The sequence below is a fragment of the Protopterus annectens genome, chromosome 1.part0 (assembly GCF_019279795.1).
Source record: "Protopterus annectens isolate FY-2018-M chromosome 1.part0, PAN1.0, whole genome shotgun sequence".
NCBI classification, from domain to species: Eukaryota; Metazoa; Chordata; order Ceratodontiformes; family Protopteridae; genus Protopterus; species Protopterus annectens.
This window is the reverse complement of record NC_056725.1, coordinates 1,225,350,586-1,225,372,387: the sequence shown is the minus strand read 5'-3', so window position 1 is coordinate 1,225,372,387 and position 21,802 is coordinate 1,225,350,586. Positions and strand designations below refer to the sequence as shown.

At 42.0% G+C, this 21,802-nt stretch overlaps 1 protein-coding gene across 1 annotated transcript in view; it reads right to left on the bottom strand.

The window, feature by feature from the left end:
* Nucleotides 1-21,802, bottom strand: part of WDR35 (WD repeat domain 35) — a 2,872,164-nt gene that overhangs the window by 2,148,135 nt on the left and 702,227 nt on the right. Inside the window, exon 11 of the mRNA XM_044065775.1 lies at nt 5,218-5,250. Coding sequence (XP_043921710.1) covers nt 5,218-5,250 — 33 coding nt within the window. The remainder of the gene's footprint in view (nt 1-5,217; nt 5,251-21,802) is intronic.

Genomic DNA, 21,802 nt, shown 5'->3' with positions numbered 1-21,802 from the left:
GAATACATAGTTCCTCAAATACTCTAATAGTGTGGTATTCTATTTGGAACGGCATATACGGTTACGTTTTTCCACCTGAAAGATAGAGCATCCACTTTCCATGCTAGCTTGTGATAAGTCCTTGTGCAGAATTTCTGTAGTTGGCAGTTGTGAGACGAGGCAAATAGGTCTATGTCCGGGCATCCACAGTTCCTTGTTATCATGCTGAAGACTTGTGGATCAAATTTCCACTCGTGGGGATCCATTAGGTTTCTTTTTAGTTCGTCTGCCAGGGAATTTATCCTTCCTGGTAGGTATTGTGCTTGCAGATATACTTGGTAAGTCAATGCTGTGTCCCACAAAGTCATGGCTAGTCTGCAGAGGGGGTAGGAATGTGTGCCTCCCTGCTTGTTTATGTACCACATGACTGTAGTATTGTCCGTCTTTATCAATAGTTGTCCTGGATTAAGTAGATCCTTGAAGGCTGTCGGGGCATTCTGAACAGCTAGCATCTCTTTTTGATTGATATGTAGATGCTTTTGGCTTGCGGACCATGTGCCCTGAATACATCTTCCTGCCATATGGGCCCCCCAAGCATAATCTGATGCATCTGTTGTTAATGTCTGCCTGGCTTTGGGTAAAGTGAAAGGCTGTCCCTTGTTGTGGTGACAGACCTCTGCCCACCATCGAAACTCCTGTTGCAGGCAGGGAATGAGGGTAATTATTGTTTCCAGGCTGTGGCAATGTTGAGCCCAAACACTTTTTAGATATCATTTTAGTTTCCTCATATGCAGTCTTGCATATGGAATTAGCAGAATGCAGGATGCCATGAAGCCCAAAGCCTGCAGAATTTTTCTTGCAGATAACTGGGTCTTTGCTGATAACATTTTGAAATAAGTAGTCAGTTGTCTTTGTTTGTCTGGCATGTGATAAGCCATCTGGGTAGTTGTATTTAAGCTTGCACCCAGGAATATTATCTCTTGTGAAGATACTAGTTTTGATTTCTTTCCGTTTACTGTGTACCCTAGGCATGTTAGTAATCTTTTTACAAACACCAGATGCTGTAGTAAAATGTCCTTGTTCTCTGCTTGAATAAGGCAATCGTCCAAGTAAGGATAAAATTGTATTCCTCTTTGTCTGAAAAATGCAATTACTGGTGCCAGGCATTTTGTGAAGTCCCTGGGCACAGTAGATAAGCCAAAGGACAGTGCAGAGAATTGGTAGTGCATTGAGCCAGCTATAAATCTAAGGTATCTTCTGCATGAATGTCAGATTTGGACATGCAGGTATGCCTCTTTTAGGTCTAAAGTCACAAGCCATGCCTTCTTGCCCAGCATGGGCAGAAGCTGCTGCAGAGTCAACATTTTGAATTTCGGAATATCCAGAAATGTGTTTAGAACAGACAGGTCCAGTACTGGTCTCCATGCATGGTCCTTTCTGGGCACCAAGAAGAGTCTTGCATAAAATCCTAGTCCCTGCTCTTGCTGTGTCACCCGCTGAATGGCCCTCATGTCCATGAGGGCTGAAACTTGTTTTTGAGCCTCTGCCCATTGATTGTGTGGCAGGTCTGGCATTCCATTTGCCCTTGGGCAGAGTGTAAAAATGGAACCTGCAGTCTTGAGAAACTATATTCAGGACCCATTTGTCCTGGGTGATCATGTGCCAATTTTGTGAAAAAAATGCTAGTTTTCCCCGTAAAGGGGCTGCCAGAAGATAAGTGCTTGGTGCTGGCAGGGGAAAGTCATTGAGACTGCTTCCTGTATGGCTGTGATTTATCTTCTCTGCTTTTGGAGGTAGAAGCACCCTATTGTTTAGACCTGTATGAGCCCTGGGGCTGGGATCTGCCTCTGGGGCATCTGTATCTGCCTCTTTGTGGCCTGTCTGACACTGGAAAGGACCAATTTTTTGCAGGCCAGTTCCTGTTAAATCTGGGAGGTTGTACCTGTAAGAAATCCTTGACTGTTTGCATATATTTAGCTTTGTCCTTCATTTTCTTCAACACCTCTTCTGCTTTAACACCAAATAAGGTATCATGCTGTAATGGAGCATCTAATAATTTTGCTTTAACATGATCAGGCAGACTCTGTTCCGTTAACCAAGCATGCCTCCTAATGACAGACCTCATAACAGCGGCCCTGCAGGAGGCCTCCGGAGAATCAAAACCACATTGCAATGTATGCTTTCCCACTTGTTCAGCTGCATGCAATAAATCCTGCATTTCTTTGTTTTCTGCACATTCATTATTTGTCAACATCTTTTGTTTTAGTAGTGACATAAGATACTGTTGATATTTAAGCATATGAAACTGACAATTTAAGGCCCTTACAGCCAAGGTAGCAGAAGTGTAAATCTTTTTCCCCCATCTGTCCAGGGCCCTTGAATACCTATCAGAGGGGATAGGGTTTTTTGCAGTGGACACCTTGACCCCTTTGGGATACATCATCTACAATGTCTAAAACAGGAGGAATAGCAAGGGGCCTGTGCTGAGGTAGTAAAAGAAAATCTCTGAGCCTTTTCTTAGATTCAGAGTAATCCTGGCTCTCCCAATGAAAATGCTCCCTCATAGTATGCAGGGTCTCCCCAAAAGAATAATCTTCAGGAGGAGAGGTTGAAGGGATAGATTCTTCAGCATCAGAATCCTCATAAGGAGGAAGAGAGTATTCCTGTTCAGAAGAGGAATCAAAGGAAATGGAAACCTGATCTGAAGATTCATATTCTGTCTCTTGCCTAGGTCTCTTATCTGGAAGGGGATGGGAACCCCTGATCAAAGTAATTAGGTCTTCGGCCATTTTAAGCATCTGTTTTTTAGGCATGGAGGCCTGTCCAGGGGAATGTTGTACTTGTTTCTTTGTCTTTAGAGGTGCTTTAGTCTTTGCCTTTGAAGCTGAAGTCGTTTTTACATATAACTGTGTAGGCCTGAAAACACCCTCAGAAGCCAATGCCTGCTCAGCGGCTCCGGACCCATCTGAGGGAATAATTTACGAGGGTCCAATACCTTGAGTTTCCAGCAGCCTATTCGGCTCCACGTGGGAGTCGGAAACGGCCTGTGGCTCTGAAGTAGTGAGCGTCAGGGGTGTGCGAAAGCGCCTCACTGAGAACCGGCGACTGGCCTAGCCGAAGTGTCATCATCGGTTTTGGACCTCGGATGCCTGTCCTTTTCTTTGTCTTTGCGTTTTTTATAAATTCCGGCAGTCGGCTGTTCCGATGGCATTATATAATTAAACCTTCTGCCAAAATAATGAAATGCAAAATCGTACCGACGCTTAATAGTGCGTTGGTTAAATATAGCACAAAACCGACAACTAGCAATGTTGTGGTCAGGGCCTAGGCAAGGAATACAGTAAGAATGAAAATCCTTATGAGGTATTTGCTTCCCACAAGAAATACAATTAATAACTTTTACTGACATCGGTCTGGAGCAAGAAAAAAGTTTCCCCAATGGGGTACTTAGCTTTAATGAAGACTTCGGATCTAAAATTCGAACTTGACAATCTCAGGAGTCGGCCGACCGGCACTTGCGAACTGCTTTTGTGCGGCAAGAAAGACTGAAGAAAATGGCGTTGGCTGCATCTTTTATACCCTTGGCTCACTAACATGAGGGAGGAGGCGACAGCAACAGACGCCGGACCAGGACTTTGGAATTCAGGCCGACTGCGGGTAGCCTGCCAGCAGGAAAACCCAACTGTAATGACTGCAACAGTGAAACACGATGAACATCCAAGGTATTGGGAGCAAATAACTAGAGAGGGAAAGGTAAAAGAATGGGAAGAGGCCATGAAGACATTTGGACTACAAGCTAAAGACTGCCTTCCCTATCAGGGACTGATATCAGAGTATAGGGACAGAGAAAAGGACAGGGGAATCTAAGTGAAATACCTGCTTTTATAGAGTTTTTAGTTGAATCTAGAACAGAGGCTGCTGTTAATAAAGGGATAACTAGGAGGTCATATAAAATATTACATGATCCCTATAGGAATCAATCAGTGGAGGTTAAAAAAGATTGGGAAGAGAGACTGGATAAGAAAATTCACAAGGAAATGATGGGAGGACATATGCATGGCTCCCAAATAGGATTTTTGGAAGTGTTTGCATAGATATTTCATACCCTAAGGAGACTCCAAAGTTTTTTTTTCTCAGGTAAATGGCAAATGGTGGATGTGGAATGGGGGAGAAAGGGGTAACTGGGAACAAGAAAATATTTTTTGAGCTGGGATACAGGTAGGCCTTGTTAAGTGTAATTCTGGTGGTTGCCAAAAAAGCAGTTACTAATAAATGGAAATCAAAGTCTAAACCGACTGTATTTGAAGTAGAGATTTTTTAACAGAGGTAAAATAACTGGATCTTTAGAAAAGGGTTGAAGCAAATTACATAGAAAAAATGGGAATTGTTGGAGGACAAGTGAGGTTTAACGGAAGGCAGGAATTGATCAATTTATATAATGTTAGATTGATAACTGTATAAAAGAATATATGTAATGTATAATGTTTGTAATTGTGAACATAGGGACATGGTATGTTTTCTTTCATATTAATGCATTATTGCCTATGTCTTAAGTGATAATTCAATAAAGGTGATAAAAATAAAAAAAGGCTTTTAACTAGTGGGGTCCCCTGAGGATTAGAACAGGGGCCACTTCTATTTAGTATGTACTTCTTAGATGTCAAAGGTGATACCAATGGCTTTTGGCTGATGAAGTCTACTGATTACAAAGTTGAAGCTATCATCAACTAGCCAGAAGACTCCCAGATGATACAGGGGAGACACTAACACATACACAAATGGCGCCAGGTATGTGGTCTAAAGCTAAATGCTAAAAAGTATAGCACTGTGTCCTTTGGAATACAGGATTATATCCAGCACTGTTAAATACTTTTGGTCTTCAGCTCTTTCTGAGTTACATCAGCAAACAGAATAAAACATGTTGGCATATCTTCATATGACTTTTTAAACCAGTAGCTTTCCAAAAATAAATTAAAGGACTACCAATACTTTTTATAGATAAATTTTCATTACTTTAGCAAAGGAGTCATGTACATGAATGGTATTACAGTTCCAAAATTGTACCAACATTCATACATCACTGGCATAAATATATATATATATATATATATATATATATATATATATATATATATATATACACACACACACACACACACACACACACACACATATATACTACAATCAGCACGCTATAACAGATGAAAGATATAGTAAAATATACTTAAAAGTAATTACCGATGAACCAACAGAATCAGTTTCATTCTCCTCCTTTGTAAGCACAAAAAAAACAGAAAATAATCAGTTATTTTACTCTGCAGTCAATGGTTACATACAGATGGCAAAACGTAAGGATACTTGATCTGCATCTCTGTGATACACAATAATAAAATAAGAAAGAATAAACTGCTTAAGTAATGACACAACTGAAGAAATGCTACAGAACAAGACTGATATGACAGCAGCAAATCAGGAGATAAGTGAATAAAATCAATGGCTCAGTTTGCACACACATCCAAACTCAGACTCACAGGTTATAAAAGGACAGACAGCAGAAATGCTGATCTCAATATCACCTTTAGCTTTGGAAGCAAGCCAGGTAAATAACAGACAAGTTCTTACTATATCAGTAGCTATACAAAGATACCCTTCCTAAATGGATGAATGATTTGCTTCATCATCTCTTCTGTTCCAGTTCAGCATTTTATGCTGTGAAGTTCCCACTTGTGGTAATTAACTCCTGTCTCTGACATCAAGAGTCAGCTGTAACAGCAATGTTCATGATTACAAAAGCTCTCAGCCTAAACAAATATATTTGTTTTTTGCAAGTTACAAAGAAAGACATAATGAAAACATAACTCCTATAGTGTTAGCAAGTAATACACAAACTTAACTCCTCATAATGTTAATAAGTAATACACAAACATATACTTCCCTGCAAAAATGTAACACCGAGTTTCAGTATTCACCTTTTTTATGTCTGAACTGCAATTTATTTTTTGAAGTGTTGGGATCTGTCTTATTAGGTTGTGTACTTTTTACATGGTCCAGAGAATTAGTTGAGAACTTACAGCCTCTAGTAAGACTGTTTAACATCTACGGTTCCAGTGCTTTGGGATTATTAACTGCTCCATAAAAAGTTTCTAGGTGGCTAGGCTGAAATACTACCACTAACGTTAGTGTTTCACTTCACACAGAGTAGCACTTATTGTTGTGCTTCACTTCATGCTGGTCTCCCAAGAAATACAGCCATTGCCAGAGTGGGCATTATCTAATTTTTAGCAGTCACACATTTACTTAGATCTGTTTTTAAGCATCAAGCATGGAAACTGTTCATTGATCTGCACTGGAATCAAGATTTGAACTGGACAAGTGGCATTAAAAATGGCAGGTTCAGAGATTATGCATGCTTTACAGTCACAAGTAGACACCATTGACTGAGCATAAGTGATCCTGAGTGCATGAGCTTGAGAGAGAGGGAAAGAGGATGCTAAACACTGACAAATGAAAGAAGGAAAGTGCAGTTGTATAAACTGCACTTGCCAATACCAGCAGATGTTTGAATTTCTCACTGCTGCAGTAGCCTGCTGGAGAGATAGGTAAGTATCCCAGATGCAACCCTATCTATGGAATGGGCTCCTCATCCATGTGAAGTAGAATTCTCCCTAAACCAATTCAAGTGCAACTTGGACAACTGGATGGGAAACCGGAAATTCATCCCTGGTTTGGCACCTATGTCTCTGATTCAAACAGGTAACCTTTATATGGTTCATCTCCCAAGCCCATGCTTACACTTATGAAGGGTATCACAACTTGTCAAAGATTTGGGATGCATGGCTAGGCTTAAAAAGGCCCCTGTGGTTGTTAGCCTAGTAAAGACCTATGAACCAGACTGAAGATTTCTTCAAGACTTTATTGCCAAAACGTTGAGAAGCATACTCATCCTGGACCACTAAAACATGTAATAACCAATCATTTTATATCCCAAAAAACAACTATATACAAAAACAGGGAAAAGAAGGGAGGGTGCAGCTACTGCAATAGTGAGGAATTGGAAAATCTACTGTTATGGTTAAGTGCAACCTACACAACTATACCGAGTTCATCATTCTCATTTCTTGCACTTGCCTTTAGGCAATATGGGCTGATTACTAAAGCATCAGATGAGGAAGATATGGATCCATGAGGCCCTGGACAATGGTGCCATCAAAGCCTGACCTAGACCTACAAAAATAATTTGGTTTGTAATGCCTTTTAAAAGGTATGTATAGAGGACCATGTAGCTGCCTCTAGAAAACTTGGGAGTCCAATCCTTTCCAATATGCCATCAAAGAAACAGACTCTAATAACTGAGCCTTTATACTGCCAGAAATTGGTTTCCTGTGATGGGAATAACAAAAAGCAATACTTGAGAAATAGTCTGTTTTGACCTGGGTAACCTTTCTTTGTCCTAACATAAAAAAAAAAAAAAAAATAGCTGACCTGCTTTTCAAACTGACTTATCTGTCAAGATTGTATATGAGCTGCTTACATACATCCAGACATGTAAAATCATTTCCCCCTGGTTCTGAGGATCTGGATATGTACTTATTCAAAGTAAATTCTGAAAGAACTTTGGGCATGAATAAGGTATTTGTTCTTAATGAGACCCTATCTCTATGGAAGGTCAGATAGGGGTCAACAAATTTCAGACCTTGCAACTCAGATTCTCAATTCTCTGACATCTACAAGAAGATTAACTACAGTTGTGTAAGTAAACATACCATAACAGCAGATGTTTGAATGATCATTGCTGCAGTAGCCTTATATGGATTACATCCTGTCAAGGATACTGCAGCTTCCAAAGCTTCAGGGCACCTTTGTGCTGAATTGATTAAAAGACAAGTTTGGATGCCAAGCCCTTTAGAGCTATCCTAACACTGAGATGGAAGGTTTGCCCTGAAAGAACAATGTTAGGAGCAACACAAAATAAATATCCACACCTTGACATAAAAAACACTGCAAAAAACAAGGGGGATGGAGGGAGGGAGTGGCTACTGCAGTAGTGATCATTCTAACATTTACTGTTATGGTAATTAGTTACACAACTGTACTACTTTCAGCTTATGGATCGCTACTACAGTAGCATTAGCGATATGGGTACATTACCCTACCTTACTACATTTGAGAGGTGGAAGGAGAAGCATCCAGGCGGAATGGACCCAGCAAACCTGACCTGGACCTACAGAAGGAATCAAACTTATAGTGCTTTGTAAAGGTATGCACAGAGTAACAGCTTCTAGAATGCAACCCTTTCCAAAAAGCTAGGGATGAAGCCAAGGCTCTGTTTCACTGGGCTTTGACCCTGCCTGGAATAGTTTTGTTGTGGTGAGTATAAAATAAGCTTATGTAGCTAACATAATGATAAATGTGTGTTGTCAGTTTTCATCCCTCCTCAATGAATGAGTTTCATATCTGACCTCAAATCAGCCTTCAGCTGCTTTACCAGACTTTAGGATCCGTAGCTCAGGCGCTCCTCCCGTTACCCATCATCCCCATCTGTCCACAACATTGCCTCAGACAAAGTTTGCCTACAGTACCCTGGAAAGCAAAGATTAGAGTATGTCTACATCAGTACTGTTGAAGTAGAGAAAGAACAATTAATGTATAGAGAAATTCTGCTCTGGAGCTGTAAGAGCAAGAAATCCTGCCCAAAAGGCAAGTTACAGAGACATACCAGTAGTCCTATATATAGAAAAACTTCCACGAAATGGAAGTGGGATGGAGGGTGGGGAGTAAAGGAAGGACAGAAACAGACAACACAGATCTATTGATATGGAGAAAACATAACTTTCTTATATGATGTTGTCTGGTCCATCCATTTCTCAAAGAATTGGATAAAATCCTCAGCTACTAGCTTGAATGAGCTCTTGGAGTTCTTGGTAAAATCAGACCTTTGTTTAGGTAAGCTTGGGAAATGCAGGTATTTAATCATCTGGCTAATGTGCCTTTAGAAACTTCTTCTCTCAATTTAACTTTTTTGAAGGATACAGACAGTTGGTCTGACTTTCTAAAGGGTTTGGTTCAATGACGATAGAAATGTAGTTGCCTAGGAACATCTAGCAAGTGTAGCATGTATTCACCTTTATTAGAAAAATTTGGGAAGAATGCTAGTAGATGTATGGTTTGAGTGAGGCAAGTTTCTGAAGCTACTTTAGGTAAAAAGAAAGGTTGGTTTGTAACAAAACTGTATTTGTAAAAAATGATATATGGTGGCTGGGAAGACAAAGCTTGGATTTTGGCCACTCATCTAGCAGAAGTAATGGCTACCAAGAAGACAGTTTTCCATGACAGAAATTTTAAATCAGCTTTGGCAGCAAAATTGAAAGGGGGAGTGTGTCAAATCCTGTATCAAAATAATGCAGTCCCAAGGGAGAGTGGGATTCTTAATAGGAGGCCTAAGGAGAAAAGTACCCTTCAGAAAAGCTTTGCACAGTTTGATGGAAGCCAAAGAGGTGTGATGCTCATCCACATGAAAATTAGAAATGGCCTATAGCTGAACTTTAATGGTCAAATAACTGGCCCCATTGAAGAAAATAGAAGTGAGAAATTCCAACACTGCAAGAATAGGTGCCAAAAAGGGCCTAGTTTTCTCTCAGAGGCCAAAAACAGAGAACCTTTTCCATTTACTCTTGTATATTTTCCTAGTGGAGGTCTTTTGCAATGAAGCAAAAATGTGGACTACTTGGAAGAAAGTTGGGCTAACTAGCCATCATGGGATGCAGTGAAACCATGCGGTTAGTTTCAGGGCCTGAAGGTCTGAATGGGGCATAACAGATGGGAGAGACAGAAGATCTAGATTCAGGTCCAGCACCCATGGGGTGTAGCAAGTGAGGCCAAAAAAAGGGAACCACACTTGTTGAGACCATAAAGGGGCAATGAGGATAACTGTGGTCTTCCACTGAGAAGCATTCTGTAGGAATTTGGGAATTAGAGGAATAGGTGGGTAAACATACAGGATACTGGAGGGCCAATCATGAACCAAAGCGTCTCTCAGTGACTCTCCCTCTGGGAAATTAGGGCAAAATACCTGCTGAATTTTGAGTTGCTGAGAGAAGCAGAAAGTTTGCAGCAAGGCTGGTCCTACTGGCAAAAGACTCATGATGCCACTGCTGGATTGAGAGACCACTCATGATGCAGTAGCAGAGTTCTGCTCAATCTGTCCTCTAATACGTTGGGCTTCCCTGGTATGTGCATTGCTATTAGAAAGCAAATGGAAGACATCAGCTACTGACAAACTCTCATCACTTCTCAATACAGTGGTTACGAACACTATTGCTTGTTGATGTACCAGACTACTGTCATTTTTGTCCATCTGGAGAGAAATCAAACCTAGAGGGAGGACATACTAAAAGGCTTGCAATGCTACTAGGACTGCCTTCATCTTTAATACAGCTGAGTGCACCTCCTGATATTTTTGCAGTAATACCTACTGCTCCTCTAGGCATCAAATATTGCTTGTTTATATGTGCACTAATAATTCCAAAACCATGCTACATACAAGATATGAGAATATTTTATCTTGAAGAATACATGATGGCAAACACAACTGTATTGATATTTGGACTCTGTGAATGAGTATTTTTTAGAACTGTAAGGTGATAACTTCATTTTTTAAAGGCTCAAGCCACACCCATTGGGAGTTAAAGGTACACGCTCAAAAAAGCTGTACTGGAGGGAATGAGTTAAGATGTTGGTGTGAAAATTGGCCTCTGTCAGGGACCATGTACCTTGGACCATCTTCCCCATGGAATGCACCTCCACCTCAGGTGAGAAAAGTCCATGGTAATTGTTTCATTAGGCAGGGGAGAAAAATGGGCATTCTTCAGCTACTGCCTGTGACTGAATCCACCACTTCACGTCTGCAAATTTTTCATATATAAATTGGAAAGGACATAGAATGATGTCTGAAAGGCCACTAAACTGCACTGCCTCCAATGCAACACCTTCATATGTCTTTCCATGGGAACCAAGGTAATGGAAGCTGCCATCAACACCAGAAGTTGTAAGACTACCCTGGCTGGCAGTGTCTGTTGTGAAAGAAGCTGTAAGGCTTGATTTATCAAGGTGGATAGTCTGCTCTGGAGCAGTTTTGATATCTGCACTGTTATGTCCAGGTGAGCTCCTATGAACTCTAACTGGTGTGAACTTGGATTTGTCATGATTTATCATAATGCCTAGGAAGAAGCAAAGATGGAGCACATGGTTTTGTCCTGGACTAGAAGAGACTTGGTAGGAGCAGTGAGGAGCCAGTTGTTTAGCTGAGAGGACACATGGAAAGCCTGCAGTCTGAGATGAGCTGTGACAACTACCATGTATTTGGTGAAAACCTGGGGGGTAGCTGTGTTCAGGTAAAAGGGCAGGTCTCTTAGCTGGAAAGACTGGGCCCCAGCCTGAAGCAAAGGAATTTCCTGGATCACCTGTCCATTTTGATGTGGTAGTATGTATCCTGAAGATATACTGAGCACAACCAAACAGCCTTCTTCAGGAGGAGGAGGATAGGATTGTACCATGATCACCAGAAACTTGGAATGTTTGATATACTGGTTCAGACACAGCTGAGGTTCAATATTGGCCTGACAGACCCTTTGTTTTCTTTTTGGTACCAAAAAGAACCTCAAGTAAGTTCCAAATCCTTGTTGGTCTGGAGGGACCTCTTAGATGACTCACTTTCTTAGCAGCTTTTTTATTTCTAACATTGCTGCTTTTCTTTGAGAGGGTAGTATGCTGGGAAATTTCATTACTGATGGGAGTGGGGAAATAAATAGGATATAATAACCCCTGGTTACAACTGTCTGCACCCAGATCTCTTTGGTGATGGATGTCTAGGCTTCTTGGTGCAATGACAAGCATCACCCCTGACTGCCTCCAGAGTGCAGCAGTTGGGGAACTGTTCAGAAGCACTGGTAAGGCCTATCGGAGAAAGGTCCCTGGAAGCCTTGGTTCTGTGAGTCTCCTCTGCCATAAAGGTGATGTCTGCCATTAGAGTATTTTCTTCTTCCTAGACGAGACCTCTCTCCAGAAATATCCTGAGAAAACTCTTGGGATTTTCAGAAACACAGTTTTAAACCCCTATCTGGTTTCTTGAGAATATTCTCTGCGAGGGTAGAAAAACATATGCCGAAGGCAGGAAGAGTTTTTCCACTCTGTTCACCTTAGGGATGAACAAAGTCAAGCCATCAAATGAAGCACTGATAAAAGACACCTTCAAAGGCTCACAAATGCTTCCCAGCACATTTCCTAACTGTAATGCCCATACCTGTCACTCTCAAAACACCCTCCACTGCATTAGAAATCAGTCACATGGAGGCATTTGACAGGGATTGTAGGTTAGCCAACTGGAATCCAAACACTTTTTGACCTCTGCTGACATGGACCCAGAGAGGGATTTGGAGAGCTCCTTTGTCAGTTCTCTCTGAAATCTAAGCATGTGTGCCAAATAGCTCAACAACTTTAGAGCAAAGGTTGCAGAAGCACAAACTTGCTTCCCAAACATGTGTAAGGCCCTAGGCTACCTATTAAGGGGATGGAAATACAAGATCTCCATGACAAGTTCTTTCTTGGTTACTCCACTACTAAAACAGACCCCTTGCTCCAGTAAGTATGGTCTTTGGGGACTATTTGCCTGTGTTTGAAGGATGGATTCTGTGACATCTAGTTCCTTCCCTGTCCAGCAAGAGATCAGATCCACCATCTCATCAGCCAAGAGAACCACCCAAGAAGTAGTTGAGACAGCTCCAAAATCTTCAAGGAAAATAGATTCCTCCTGAGAAGGGGCTTCAAAAGACTGACCAACCTTTCTGTCTCAAAAGTTCGAGGATTTCCCCAAATGAGCATCTTCAAGTGATGATCTGGGGGACCACCCCCCTTCATGAATAAAAATCTGTGTCTTTTGTCAATGACTCTTGGGGGGAGTCAGTAAGTCTCCCCTTGCACTTATGTTTTAGAGGAGTCTTCTTGGGGATGTTCCTAGGAGGACTCTGAAGACCGCAGGTGTCCTGAATGAGGACTGTCTTGAGGCTTGCATGAACTGGCTGCCCTGATGGAATAGACTAACCAATATCTGGACCCAGTGCATCCAGTTGAGAAGCAGGCCATACCAAGAGGGAAAGAGATGTTCAGTCTCCAACACTGAGGAAAGCTCTATCCACCACATCAAAAGCAGAAATGAAAGGGGAACCCAGGGGCACCCAGGTAGGGGCCAAAGCTACCACACTAGGGTCACCAATGGGACCAACTTGACCCTGCTTAGAGTCCAAGGCCAGGGCACAGCTATCCAATGCTGAAGCCATGACAGGAAGGGACAGCTGGTAGTTGAACACTTGCACACGGAGTTGGCTATAAAGCTACGGCTCCAAGGAAACTAGAATCGGTTGGATCAGAGAAGATGCAGGAGTCAATGAAGATCATAACTTTAGATCTAACATGGACAGCCCAGGAAATCTCAGATCCAAAGAGTCCAAAGCCAGAGGTTGGATCCAAGTAGAAGAAGCCAAAGGCAAAGGGGAAGGTCCAAAACTCACAGGTCCAATGGGAGATGGAGACAAAAGAACTTCTAACTGGATCCGGGTTCAATGAGAGACGGAGACAGAAGAACTCCCAACTGGATCCAAGTCCAGAGGAACTTACTCATTATTCTAGCCACATCAGATTCTATGAGACATCTGGTAGATCTTAACAAGGAAGACATGGATGCAGGTCTAGAAGATTTTTGTCAAGAGTGTCTCACCTCTAGAAAAGTGGAGTGCAGTCTACAGGAGACTGGCTCTGGAGAAAATCTCGGCACCAGCAAGAGTGGAGTTTTGGATTGGAGAGGAACTGGATCTGAACAGGCCATTGGATCAGAGGGCTCTGAAAGTTTAGCAGATGGAACCAAAGACAATGCTGATGATGGACAGCAGGCAGGGGGTTGCTTCGTCATCTATCTGCTTTTCTATTTAAGCTTATTTTTTATTTTTATTTATTTATTTATTTTACATTTGTTGACCGGGATAGTCTGACTGGATACATGTCCATTTTCAGCGGAGGCCCGGGAAGAAAAGCTCCAAGGGTAAGCAGATACAGCATTACATATTACAAACAGACTAATTACAGAGATTACATAAGTAAGCAAGTTAAACAAGTTCCACAGGTTAGAGTTAATCCCGAGCATAAATCAGGATTAAATTAAATTACACAGTAAGATGGTTAACAGATTTTTAGACATTCTAGAGAGAGCTAGCCAGGCTTGATACAGTGACATAACCAGTTAAGTGACAAATGATGTTTGAGTCTAGTTTTAAATTGACCTAAGGTGGAAAGTAAGGTAATATCAGCTGGAAGAAAAGTTCCAGGATCTACTTACAGAGTTTGCAAAGAGAGAGTCACCGGCTGTGTTATTAATTTTGCTAGTCTGAATTAGTAGTTTGTTGAGGATCGAAGCAGTCTAGGATTGTTATAGGGGGTGATAATATTTTTAAGTGCAGGAGTATTGTCCGGATTATAGAGGATTTTATAGGCCATAATCAGTTGGTTATACTGGATTAGGCTGGGTAGTTCAAGCCATCCAATCTGATTTAGATTGATGCAATGATGTGTCCTAAATGGCAGCCCAGTGGCAAACCTGGCAATGTGGTTGTAGCAAGTTGAGAGTTTGTTAAGGACAGTCTTGTTTAAATTCAAGAGTAGAGGGGATGCATACAGAAGGGTTCAAAGAAGGTGAGAGCGAGCTATGGCAATTTTAGTTGGAGGGGTTAGGAAGGCTTTTATTCTGTAAAGTGACCCTAGTTTTTTATCGATGGTTTTGATAGTTTGGTTAACATGTAGGTCGAATTTTAGATTATTATCTATGATGACACCTAACAGTTTTGTAGAGGGGTCAGGGGAGATTTTTGTGCCATCATTTGAATTTATGGTAAAGGTGAAAGTGGTAGGCCTACGTGTTGGTGATAATAACAGCATTTTAGTTTGTTTGGTATTTAGGATCAGACGACGTTCAGAAAGTCAGTTTTCTATTGTATTAAAGGTGGTCTGGGTAGCTGACCATAACTTTATTGGAGATGTGGCCAAGCAAATCAGAGTAGAGTCATCAGTATATTGGATACAGCTGACTTTTGGGATGACAGTATAAAGGTCGTTAATGAAGATGAAGAACAGCAAGGGCCCTAGTATAGAGCCTTGTGGTACTCCAAGGGTGTTAGGTAGAAGGTTAGAGACTTTGTTCTGCCAGAGGACAGCCTGCGGTCGACCATTCAGGTCGGACTGAAACCATTAAAGGGCTTTAGTATCTAGACAGAATGTTTGCAGGGTGTGGATTAAAAGTTGGTGATCACTCTTGTCCCCCTTTCTATCAGAGGACTTCTCAGATTGGGATGCTCCAGAAGCAGAGAGAGAGAGATTCACTGCAAAAAAATTTTTTGGCAAGGAGACTTGGACAACTATAAAACTCTACGTTAACACAGGAAAAAAAAGGTGTAAAATAGGAAACAAACTAAATATTAAGACATAGTTAGCTGAGGTGAGCCTGAGCAAACAAATTGTTTCCATCCTAGATGAATGGCAAACGAGATCTGAGGTAATACTGGGGACAGGAAGAGATTATGGTTAAGAGGAGGAGCCTGAGCTGTGGATACTAAAGTCTGGTAAAATGGCTGAGGTCAGATCGGAAATCCTTTTGGATCCAAAACCCATTCGCTGAAGAATGGATGAAAAAGATAACATCAGATCAAAAGGTAATATGCTTAGACAACCATTTGAAAGTAGTATCTTTTGACATAAGTTGTCCCTTCTTCTTAACCTTCACATGAAACAATTGATACGAACTTTTGAAAGATTTAGTTCTGTCAAGATAGTACTGATGTTTTCAGGTGACATCTAGGGTATGAAGTACCCTTTCTCCTTTATTTTCAGGCTCAGAAAATAAAACAGGGAGATGGCTAGTTTGGCTTAAAATAAACCTGGATACCTAGATTCATAGATTAGTACTAAGCTAACTGCCCTTGCAAGTCATTTTAAGCTTAGCTAATTATCCCTTGTGAAACTCAAACCGTGCATCTTGTGCTTGTAAGGCAAACACCTTAACCATTAGGCCACCCCTCCCACCTACCTTAGGCATAAAAGAAGGTTTAGGTCTCAAAGAAACCTTGTCCTTATGCAAAATGAGATAGGGTTAGCTCACCATAAAAGCTTGCAACTCAGATACTCTTCTTGCAGACTTCAGAGCAATCTGTAAAGCTGTTTTCCATGTTAAGAACCTCAAGTGAACCTGGACAGCTGGTTCAAATGACTAGTTAGATCAAACAGAGCAGTGTTAGCTTCTCAAACTCAAATTAGGATCCCAAGGACAGGCCACCAATTTACTTGGAAGCCTCTTGTGCAAAACCACTTTAAAAATATTTTGGCAAGAGATTGCAGTGAAAGAGGAGAATCCATGGGCAGACATGCTGAAATGGCCAATAAATAAACTTTGACAGAGGAATAAGAAAGGCCATAGGACAGTAATTCACACAAACATTGTAAAACCAGAGAACAACTAGCCCTGAATGGGTGCTGATTACATTGTTGGCGCCAGCTAGAAAACATTTTTCATTTGGTAATTTATGATTTTCTAGTAGAAGACTGTTTTGTCTCCATTAGTACCTGCTGCATATTCTCAGTAAACAGGTGCCTAAAAGGAATTAAAACCCTATTGCACAGGCAGTCAGCTGAAGCTGACTGAAGTAGGGGTGTATCAAACACCCCTGTACTTGTGTGAGTAGATTAATTATGTGAGGAAACCTGTGGTAATTGCCTCTAGCCATTTCCAAAAGAAAGGAGAACCACAGATGCCTGGGCCAGAGGGGAGTCACCACAATGATCTTGACGGATTCCTTCTGAATCTTCAGAAGTATCCTGGATATTAGTGGAAAGGGTGGAAAAGCATTCAGGAGAATTCTTGTTGAATGAAAAGACATCTGTACTCCAGGCCTTCATGCACGGAATCCTGAAACTGAATCTCGCCAGCTGATAGTTCAAAAAGGAGGCAAAATGGTCTACTTGAGGAACTCCCCACAGATGGGTCAAATCTTGGAAGACTCCCTAATCTAGTTTCCATTCATGAGATTCTGCCCTGGTCTTGCTCAGCTTGTCTGTCACACAATTTTACTCTAACAGAATGTATGATGCCAGTACAGTGAGATTCTGATGTGAAGCTGCATCCCAAGCTAATATGGCTGGTCTCCAAAGAGGATATGACCTGGTTCCTCCCTGCTTGATGATGCACTACATGACTGTGGTATTGTCTGCAAACACATGAACAGGTCCCAGTGATCAAAGATGATTCAGACAGTTGAGCACGCTTTTGTCTGTTCTTGGTGTCCCACACACCCCCTGCACTTTTACCCCTCCTGAAACTGCTGCCTAATCAAAGTCAGAGGTATCTGTGGTGACTGACTGCTTTGGGGCAGGGAGGAAGGAGGGAAGACATGGATTTTAAGGATATCTGTTGTCTCCACTAAAAGATTTCGCTTCTGACAAACCACAGCACTTGGATTTGAAAAGACAAATGGTGCCAGTGTTGGAATCAAAGAGACTTTAGATACCACCGTATCTTTCTCTCTTGGAATGTGCCAAATATATCATGAGAATCGTAGAAGCCATGAGACCCAAAAGGGAACTTATTTGCCCAGCAAAAGAAAAGCATGAGCCAACTGTCCTCAAAAGCTTCAGAGGAGCATTTGCTTTGGTGGCAGGAAAGCTCTCAAGGGCTTGGTGCCCTTGGTGTCAGCTCAGTTAGAGATGACTAATGGTTTGAATAACATAAAGGTGCCCTGAAGCTTTGGAAGCTGGCCAGCTGTTATATCCTTGCAGGATATAACCCACATAGTTTAGACTACTATAGCAGTGATCAATATGAAGAACATCTACCATTATTGAAAATACATAACTTTCATACCCAATGTTGTCTTTTCCATATATTTCAACTTGTGGGGCAGAGTCCCCAGCTAGAGAAAACAGGTGATATCAGGAAAGAATATTCTGCAAAATTGTGGAGCCAAGGGATGTCCTATGTTTGGACTGAATATCAAGTTTAAAATGAAACACAAAGGTATGGAAATTAAACCATCTAGTTGCTGCACAAATATCATGCAAGGAAACATGACCAAAGAAAGCAGCTGAGGTAGCAACTCTAGTAGAGTCAGCCTTTAGCTTAACAGGTAAAGATACACCTTTTTTGGAATAAATAAAGGATATGCAATCAGATAGTCATCCAGACACAGTCACCGTGGATATTACTTTCCAAAATTTAGCTCTACAGAAGGAGACAAAAATCTGACTTGACTTTCTGAAATATTTGGTTCTGTCTGAAAAGAACCTCAATTGGCAATGGAGGTCTAAACAGTTGAGCATATATTTGCCTTTGTCCCTGAAATTTGGAAATAAAACTGGTAATTGAATTGATTGGCTCAGATTAGACTTAGAGGTCACCTTTGGTAAGAAAGAGAGATTTCTGCAAAAAGAAAATAGAAGTTATGTTCTTACCATAACGTTCCATGTTAGTTGTCTTCTTCTCGCCTTCTTTCTTGCTGGATGGGTTCGGAGCCGACCTCGGCTCCGACTCGGCCACTCTAAAAGCTCGAGAGTTGGTTCCACCGGCTCGAGGCTCCCCCTATATCCCACAATGCTAGGCGTGAGTTACCTCAGATCTCGTTTGTAAGCTAGGCCCAGCTTATAATAGCAATAGAATAATTATAAACAAAGTCCACCTCTATAAACCAGGGAGAAGAGAAGGGTGACCTACATCCTGATCCAGGAAAATATGCACAGCAGCATATACCTAAAGTAAAGAGGTGGTAGAAAGAGAGGTCACAATCAAACTCCTCTAGGTCTGTCCAGGCCAGGGGGAAGGAGGGTGGGGCCTTAAGAAAGAAGCGAAGAAGACAACTAACATGGAGCGTTATGGTAAGAACATAACTTCTATATGTTAAGTTGTCTATCTCGCCTTCATTCTTGCTGGATGGGACCGTCCCTAGCACCTTGTCCCGGGTGGCCTAACGGAACAGACTCTTGAGAACAGTGGAACCAAAGTTAGCTCTATGCCTAGAAGCTAAATCCAACTTATAATGAGAAATGAAAGTGTGAGGAGTAGCCCAAGTAGCCGCTGCACAAATGGTGTCAATAGGCAGTCTGTCTTGGAAGGCTATAGAAGTAGCCAAAGCTCTGGTGGAATGGGCTTTAGGTTTGTTAGGCAGCTTTTGGTGTCTAATTTCATAAACAAGGGAAATCAGAGATGTTAGCCATCTAGATAATGATACCTTTGAAACTGAAAGTCCCTTTCTGCCTTCTGCATAAGAGACAAACAGCTGGTCAGATTTTCTAAATTGTTTGGTTCTATCCAAATAGTACCTTAACTGATGATGAACATCTAGCCAATGCAATTTTTGTTCAGACCTGTTAGAATATTCTGGAAAAAACACAGGGAGGTCAATGCTTTGATTCAGGTTAGACACCGAGGCTATCTTAGGTAAAAAGGACGGGTTGGTTCGTAAAGATACCCTGTCCTTATGGAACAACAGATAAGGAGGTCGACAGCTGAGTGCATGAAGTTCTGAAACTCTTCTAGCTGAAGTAATAGCTACCAGAAAGAGTGTCTTCCATGATAGCAATTTTAAAGAACAGGAGGCTGCAGGTTCGAAAGGGGAAAGAATCAAAGAACTAAGAACTAAATTTAGGTCCCAAGGAGGAGGAGGATTTCTTATAGGAGGTCTGAGTAGAAAAACTCCTTCAAAAAGCTTTGCAAAGCTTGTGGGACATTATGGCAGACTCTGAAATGCCCACATGAAAGTTAGAAATAGCTGCCAATTGAACTTTAAGAGTAGAAGGAGATGAACCTGCATGGAAGAGTTCAGCTAGAAAATCAAGGACCATTTGGATGGAAGCAGTGAAAGGATCTATGTCCCTTCCTTGAGCCCAATAGGCGAAACGTTTCCACTTACTCAAATAAATCTTTCAGTGGAAGATTTATGGGAAGCTATCAAAATATCTCGAACAGAGTGAGATATTTGAGGAAGCCTGGCTAAGGTTGGAATAGGAGGAACCAAGCAGTGAGGTTCAGAGAGGGAAGGGAGCGATGAAACTGACCCAACTGATGGATCAAAAGATCTGGAACTAGGTCCAGATGCCAAGGTTGCTCCAACAGAAAATGATGTAGAAAGGGGAACCAAACCTGTCGAGGCCAGTAAGGAGCAATGAGGATCAAGCAGGCCTTCTGAGCGATAGCTTTCTGTATCACTTGAGAGATTAGTGGGAAGGGAGGAAATGCATACAGAAGTCCCCGGGGCCAAACTTGGACTAGAGCGTCTTTGCTGGGCTGGCCTGGTAGCGGGAATAGGGTGAAATAATCTCTGCACTTGCTGTTTTGGGGAGTAGCAAAAAGATCGCAGCAAGGCTGACCCCACTTGAGAAAAATTTCTCTCACCACAGAGTCTTTCAGAGACCACTCGTGAGGCATGAGGATAGCTCTGCTCAACTTGTCCGCAATTTGATTGGACTTCCCGGGGATGTGCGTTGCTATCAGAAACCGCTGAGAAGAAATCGCCCATTGCCACAGTCTGAGTGCTTCTCGACACAGGGGGTAGGACCTGGTTCCGCCTTGTTTGTTGATATACCACACTACAGACATATTGTCCGTCTGGATTGCTATCGTTCCCAAGGGAAGAGAGTCTTGAAGGGCTTGCAACGCTAAAAGCACTGCTCTCATCTCTAGAACATTTATGTGCAAGTGGCATTCGTCTGGTTGCCATGTGCCCTGGACAGTTCTGCCCTGATAATGCCCCCCCCCACCCGATCAGGGAGGCGTCCGTTGTCAGAGTAGCAACCGGAGGGGAAGGAACAAAGGGTCTTCCCAATAAGAGCTGAGGGGAAGACATCCACCATAGAAGATGATTTCTGCATGTTTGCATGATCATAATGGTGTGAGACATTGGAAGTTGCTGGTACGACCATTGCGTGAAGAGCATCCATTGAAGGATTCTCATGTGGAATCTGGCTAATGGAAGCAGAGGTATGGCAGCCGCCATAATCCCCAACACTTTCAGAACTAGCCTGGCTTTGATTCTGTTGCTGCTGAAGAGGAGCGAGACTATTTTGTGTATGTCTGTTATTCTCTGATCTGTTAGTCTCGCAGACATGTTGACTGTGTCTAGATTTGCGCCTATGAATGTAATAGTACGACAAGGCGACAAAACAGACTTTTCGAAATTTATTGAAATGCCTAAATTTCGACAAGTGCGAAAAGTGTAGTCCCTGGCCATTAGAAGAAGATGCTTGGTGGGAGCTGTGAGGAGCCAGTCGTCCAAATATGGAAACACCTGGAATCCTTGTCGTCTCAGGTGAGAAGCTACCACTGCCATGCATTTGGTAAACACCGGGGGCAGTGGTGAGACCAAAGGGCAGGGGCCTGAATTGAAAATGACTGGTTCCCAGCCTGAAGCGGAGGAATCTTCTGGTGCGTCTTTTCATTTTATGTGATAGTACGCATCCTGAAGATCTATAGAGCACATCCAGCTTCCCTTTCCCAAAAGGGGAAGGATGGACTGCAGCGTGACCATCCGAAATCTTGTTTTCTTGACTGACTTGTTCAAGATACTGAGATCCAAAATTGGTCTCCAGTCCCCTGTTTTCTTTGGAACTTAAAAGAACCTGGAGTAGATTCCGGATCCTTGCTGGTCTGCTGGAACTGGCTGAATTGCTCTTTTTGCAAGCAGCTTTGAAATTTCCAAAGCTGCAAGATCCCTTTGAGTGGGTGGAACATCTGGAAGGGATTTTT